At 24.8% G+C, this 6,467-nt stretch overlaps 1 protein-coding gene across 3 annotated transcripts; it reads left to right on the forward strand.

Annotated features, from left to right (window-relative positions):
* The first annotated feature begins 432 nt into the window (after positions 1-432).
* LOC126893952 (asparagine--tRNA ligase, cytoplasmic) lies at positions 433-4,492 on the forward strand. 3 transcript variants are annotated; one of them, XM_050664523.1, is made up of 13 exons: positions 433-557; positions 851-930; positions 1,323-1,471; positions 1,735-1,996; positions 2,056-2,213; positions 2,274-2,417; positions 2,479-2,627; positions 2,681-2,809; positions 2,868-3,003; positions 3,446-3,559; positions 3,690-3,821; positions 3,878-4,009; positions 4,212-4,492. In XM_050664523.1, exons 2-13 carry the CDS (start codon positions 891-893, stop codon positions 4,341-4,343), a joined length of 1,677 nt encoding a protein of 558 aa, XP_050520480.1. In that variant the 5' UTR covers positions 433-557; positions 851-890; the 3' UTR covers positions 4,344-4,492. The 3 variants fall into 3 exon arrangements, with proteins under 3 accessions (XP_050520480.1, XP_050520481.1, XP_050520479.1); XM_050664524.1 differs by having other exon boundaries at positions 469-576; XM_050664522.1 differs by having other exon boundaries at positions 483-640.
* Positions 4,493-6,467: the final 1,975 nt, after the last annotated feature.

Below are 6,467 nucleotides of genomic sequence, written 5' to 3' on the forward strand. Positions count from 1 at the left end.
AAAAAAAAAAAAAAAAATATACACATCATAGTAAAACCAATACCTTCTCTGCTTCGCATCGAAGCTAAAAAAAATGTCTTATGTTGTTAAGCTGTTTTTATTAGTAATTTATAAACGGTCACTCATTGAAATTACAAAAAATGAGATAAAACAGAATTATTTTATGGGAACTTTTAACCAATAATGTTTTTTGTTGGTGTAATGGTTAAACGATGAGATTTGGTCTTTGAGTTTCCCATTGTGCTTTAAAATTAAATTGAACGTAAATTTACTGCTTATAGTACTAGCTTTAGATGCTTTTGTTATTTTGTATTCTATCTAATTTAAACTTATAAACTATGAAAACTAAACAAGTAGTGACATCTAGCGGCCTGAATAACTCATATGTTATCTAAGTAGTTCATATGTGATTAAAAATTTACATAATCATACTCGTGATTATAACCTATTTTTTCTTATTACTTATAAACTTATTGATAATAAGTTCTACCCGGTTAATAATTGAGTCGTGGACGTTTAGTGATCCCATCTGACAGGCCATCAACTTAAGTATTTTGGTATAGCTTTTTTAAATTGGTATACACTAAATAATATAAATATATATATATATTAATTTGAGTAACATTTTTCATTGGAAATAGTAGGTTTTTCAATTATTATTTACTTTTACTAATAAAATTACTAGTTCATTATTCTTTTTTTTACCATACATTGGTAGGGGAGAACTAAACTTTACTTAAATCCTATCCGAAGATAACCTTTTTAAATGATCCGTCAGCAAATTTATTTTACCGATTTTGAACTTTGTACATATGTGTTATAATTTAAAATAATGTTGATTTGTAAACAGGTCTTATTGAAATCATTTTACAAGATACAACTTTAACAAGATGTCTGAAGAAGATGTTTCTCTCGAAAACCTCTCCATAGGTAATTTTTATAATTTTGATCATTATTAAGGATTGATCTTTCAATCTGTAAAATATTATATAAATATTTATTAAAATTATTTTCTCAATTGAAATTTATTAGATTTACATTTAATTACTTTATTATAAGTTATGATGGGTGTAACAATAAACGCATAAATTAAAATGATTTTTAATATCTAGATATTTTTAAAATGATTTATTTTCCTGTTAAGTTATTATTTTATGTCATAGTAATTATTGAAATGATTATGCTTTGAGGTTTTTAAGTCTATATATTTTCTTATATACACAAAAATGTGTAGTATCTCTCAAAAAATCTTATTTAGAAATTTTCCTTTAAATCAATATATTTTAATGTTATAAATTATATATCTGTGTCGGTTTTTCTAGGTGAGTTATACACTTCTGAAAAACTTGGCAGCGATGAGATAGGTGATGGTAGCGAAACAAAACCTTTTAAATCCATATTGCGTGCAATGAAACATGCTGGAAAAGAACCATTTCCTGCAATTTTTGTAGATTCTAAAAATGAAGGACAAGTAAGTATTATATTTTGAACAATTATTTAACCAATTGAACAATGAATAATTTTATAGATACATTATAGTGTTTATAGGAAGTAAATTGAATTGTGTTGTATTTACATTATACATATATTGTTAGTTCAATTATTTAATTAAAGCAGAATTAAAACAAAAAACAAATTTTTATTAACCAAATATCTTGGGGTTATTAAATATCTTAAAAGGTCACTATTTAAATGTATGTTTTAAAAATGTTTAATTAATTTTTGAACTAATAGATTTATGAGGTTGCTCCTAAAACACAACTAAAAAAAAATCAAAAATTGTGGGTAAGAGATAATCATAAAAATGCTGAAAAAGCAAAAAAAGAAGAAGAAGATACAGCTAAACGTAATAAAAATTTAGAAGATGCCAAAAAAATTACTATAAATGAAGATTTAACGTTATCACCTGCTAAATTAATTAAAATTAGAAATGCTAAAGAATATCGTAATTCTAGAGTAAAAGTATATGGATGGGTCCATAGATTAAGGCGACAAGGTATTTTTGCTTTACTTAATAATTATAAAAAAATATACTATGGTGGAATGTTTTTTTAGGAAAATCATTGATGTTTATAACACTTCGTGATGGAACTGGATTTTTACAGACAGTGCTTAATGATAAATTATGTCAAACATACAATGCATTAATGTTATCTACAGAATCCTCTGTATTACTTTATGGAATTTTAAAAGAAGTACCTGAAGGAAAATCTGTAAGAATCTTTAAGCATAATCTATAAAACTGAATACTTATTAACATGAATTATTATTAGGCTCCAGGGGGGCATGAACTTCAAGTTGATTTTTGGGAATTAGTAACATTAGCTCCTCCAGGAGGTGCTGATTCTATTTTAAATGAAGATGCTCATCCAGATGTCTTGTTAGATAATAGACATATTGCCATTCGTGGAGAAAATGTAACATTAATAAAGGTAATAAACAAAACATTTTGTTCAAAATAACGTTTTTTGTTCTTAGACTTCCAAAATTTTATTGATGAGGTCTATTGTTACTCAAGCATTCCGTATGCATCATTTAGACAATGGTTATGTAGAAGTGGTTCCACCAACTCTAGTGCAGACTCAAGTAGAAGGAGGTTCTACATTGTTTAAACTCGATTATTTTGGGTAATTATTTAGCTGCATAAATATATTAGTTTCACTACAAAATATCTGTTTAGGCAAGAAGCATATTTAACTCAAAGTTCCCAACTTTATCTAGAAACATGCTTACCAGCACTTGGTGATGTGTTTTGTATGGCTCAAAGTTATCGAGCAGAACAAAGTAGAACTAGAAGACATTTATCAGAGTAAGAATAACAATAATAATAAAAATAAATGTTAATAAAATATTTTATTCTTTTTTAGATATACACATGTTGAAGCTGAATGTCCATTCATATCTTTTAATGATTTATTGGATAGAATAGAAGATATGATTTGTGATGTAGTAAAACGTGTCTTAGAATCCCCTCATGCAGAAATTGTTAAACAATTGAATCCAGTAAGTTATATTTTTATACATCGTTTTTAAAAATAGTAAAATATTGTCTTTATTATAAAATGTTAATTTTTGTTTAGGTATCATAAAAATATCTCCAGTTTTTTTCTTTCCTAATATGTTTTAAATATAAATATAGAGTAATCATTTAAATGTACAAATTCCCTTCATTATTAATGTATGTTTAACTTACAAAATCAGAATACATAGAATGTTTGGTATTATAAAAAAAAGTCTCACAAAAAATGAATTATGATAAAAAAATTTGTTTTATTCAATTATGTTTAATTATACAATAAATACAGTTTAATTTTTAACACTTAATAGAATGATCTTTTGTATATTTAATTAATTTTTTTTATTTATTAATTATAAAATAATATTTGTTTTTATTTCAATTACATCACTGCACTACAACTATAATTTTATATTACACTTCTTTTAGAATTTTGTTGTTCCACAAAAGCCTTTTAAAAGAATGAACTACGGAGAAGCAATAGAATTTCTACGCCAAAACAATATAAAAAAAGAAGATGATACATTTTTTGAGTTTGGTGAAGTAATTATTATTTTGTTTATTTTAATGAATTATGTTAAATTACATTGTGTGTATTATATTATTATTTAATGAATTTTTGTAGTATTTTGAAATGTTGTAATAAAGTATTTATTATTTTAATGAATTCTAGGACATCCCAGAAATGGCTGAAAGAAAAATGACAGACATGATAAATCAACCAATAATGTTGTGTAGGTTTCCTGCAGAAATTAAATCATTTTATATGTCACGCTGTCCTGAAGATAACCAACTTACCGAATCTGTATTAATTTAATCTATTAATTTATATTTATTTGTTGATTTTTTTTTTTCAATCAGGTTGATGTATTGTTACCAAATGTTGGTGAAATTGTTGGTGGATCGATGCGTATTTGGGATCAAGAAGAATTGCTGGCCGGATATAAAAAAACAGGAATTGACCCAAAACCATACTACTGGTATACAGATCAGGTATAATCATCATTACTATACTAAATATAATTATATAGAAGTTAAAATATCTGTATAAAAATATGTGTGTTAAAAAAAATTCAATTTGAAATTTAAACACTCAAATATTTTAAAAATAAAACCTGTATGTTAGACTAAATATTGTCATAAAAATCTGGCTAAATAATATTTCTCTTAATCTTACAATGTTTTTTTTTTATAGAGAAAATTTGGATCATGCCCTCATGGCGGATATGGTCTGGGATTAGAAAGATTTATGTGTTGGTTATTAAACAGATATCATATTCGAGAAGTATGTCTATATCCTAGATTCTTGGATAGATGCACACCTTAAGTTTATGGTTTATTGTTTGGAATTGAATAATGAATGATATACATGGATGTATAATTTCAATATATTTTACTGTATAATTGAGCATTTTGTTAAATTGAAATTAATGATTTTTAAATAAACAATATAATAAATTGATTAAAAACATTAAATATTTTGAATTAAGTATTTTATATAGTATTATAACATTTTATTAATTATCAATTAAATTCATTAACCAATTAAAATTTAATAATTTATTTTTATCAAAAATTATGTTTTTGATCTATATAGTAATTGTACATAAAAAGATTTTATTTTTATCAATATCTTTAGAATTATTGTGATTCTGATATTAATGAGTTTTTTTTTTTTTTTTTAAATCTAAATAACATTTAATTATTTAAGTTCCTTTTTATTCTGACTCATCTATTATTGAAAAGAATACGTGTAAATTAAATTAAATACTGGAGGGCTAGGAATATACAAATTATCTATTTTTAAGTGAAAATTCTTTATAGAGGGTTTGGGATAAAAATCAGATTATCGAGCGTCACAGTCGGTTGTAAAATATATTTATATTATAATTAAACACTATTTTCGAAAATTAAAGTAATTTGGTTTAAAATGTATTAAATAATTTATTTATAATTTTAAACATTTTCCCAACAACCTATTAAGTGTTTACACTTTATTTTTACTAGCCAATGTAATCAAATTTTGAATTAAGTTAATAAAATGGATTTTATTAAATTACATATAAGATTTAATATCAATAGATTCCAATTTTCATGCGATATTTTCATAACGAATGAAGTTTTACTTCATCCGCGCGTACTCGTAACACGTACTGTTTTTTTATTCATCACTTTATTTTTGATAAACTAACAGAATTACTCTTAAATATTGAGTGATTAAAAATTATAATAATTAACATATACTGTGTTGGATACACATCAATATGCTGTCGAGAAATTGTGTTGTGAATATTTATGCTATCATTGTGCTACATTGAGTTGTTGTCAGTCTTCTCTATGTTTGCATTGCCATAGCCATCTCAGCGTTTTTTAGCTTCGATGCGAAGCTGAGATGGTATTAACTTTACTATGATGTGTTTTTTTTTTATTTTTTTATTTTTTTTGTGTCTGTGAACGCTCAATCTCAGTTCTCGCTGGACCGATTTTGATGAACAATATGTCAAAAGATCACAAATCGTATCTAGTCGAAGACATTACCCTCAAAAATTGAAAAAAATTCCCTCGTTCCCCGTAAACGGGGGAAATCCCCCAAAAAATTACAAATTTAAAAATCGCTAATTTTCGATATTTTTTCAATTTTTTTTACTTAAAATTGCCATAACTTTTTTAAAAATGACCGAATCAATATAATTTTTTTTTTTATAGATACCTTAGATAATTACCTATCATTTTATATATTTTTGTGAACATTTGACCCTTTAACAGCCCAAAGGATGGGGTTTCAAAATGGTAACTTTTTTACAAAAAATTAACTTTTTCAACTTAACTTTTGAAAATGTTCCGGAAAGACTGACAATTTTATATATACCTTAAATTAAAGCTAATGTAATATACTTTAATTTGAAAAAAAAAAATTTGACCTCTGGACTTGTCTTCATGGTGAAAATGACTACCGTATGCAAAAATATGCTATTTTTGTGAAAAAATTCTTGATATTATATTTTACATTTTTTAACATTATGTTGCTATAACTTTTTAAAAAATGCATGAATCAACTTTATTCTTTAATGATAAATACTTTATATATACTTCTTTCATTCGACATACTTTTTTTTAAAATCGGACCATTTCCCTTTATACAGGGGGGGTGCAAACCTTTTAAAATGCGTATAGAAAGTAGAACTTTTTCAACTTAACTTTTGAAAATGTTCCGGAAAGACTGACACTTTTATATATATCTTAAATTAAAGCTTATGTAATATACTTTAATTTGAAAAAAAAAAATTTGACCTCTGGACTTGTCTTCGTGGTGAAAACGGACATCAAAGTTAAAGAAAAACGTACGATTTCCGTGAAAAAAATCTCGATTTTATATGTTATATTATTTAATTTATATTTTATATAACTTTTGGAAAAATGTATGGATCAATATTATTATTTTTTTATAATA

Source organism: Daktulosphaira vitifoliae, unplaced genomic scaffold (assembly GCF_025091365.1).
Source record: "Daktulosphaira vitifoliae isolate Bord-2020 unplaced genomic scaffold, ASM2509136v1 Scaffold_1, whole genome shotgun sequence".
Lineage (NCBI taxonomy): Eukaryota > Metazoa > Arthropoda > Insecta > Hemiptera > Phylloxeridae > Daktulosphaira > Daktulosphaira vitifoliae.

Bases quoted from the DNA above. Each gene is read 5' to 3' on its own strand.
- LOC126893952 (XM_050664523.1), top strand. From the start codon at position 891: ATGTCTGAAGAAGATGTTTCTCTCGAAAACCTCTCCATAG. The intron at 1,997-2,055 runs GTATTTTTGCTT...ATGTTTTTTTAG, and splicing joins CCATAGATTAAGGCGACAAG to GAAAATCATTGATGTTTATA. The intron at 4,010-4,211 runs GTATAATCATCA...TTTTTTTTATAG, and splicing joins ACTACTGGTATACAGATCAG to AGAAAATTTGGATCATGCCC.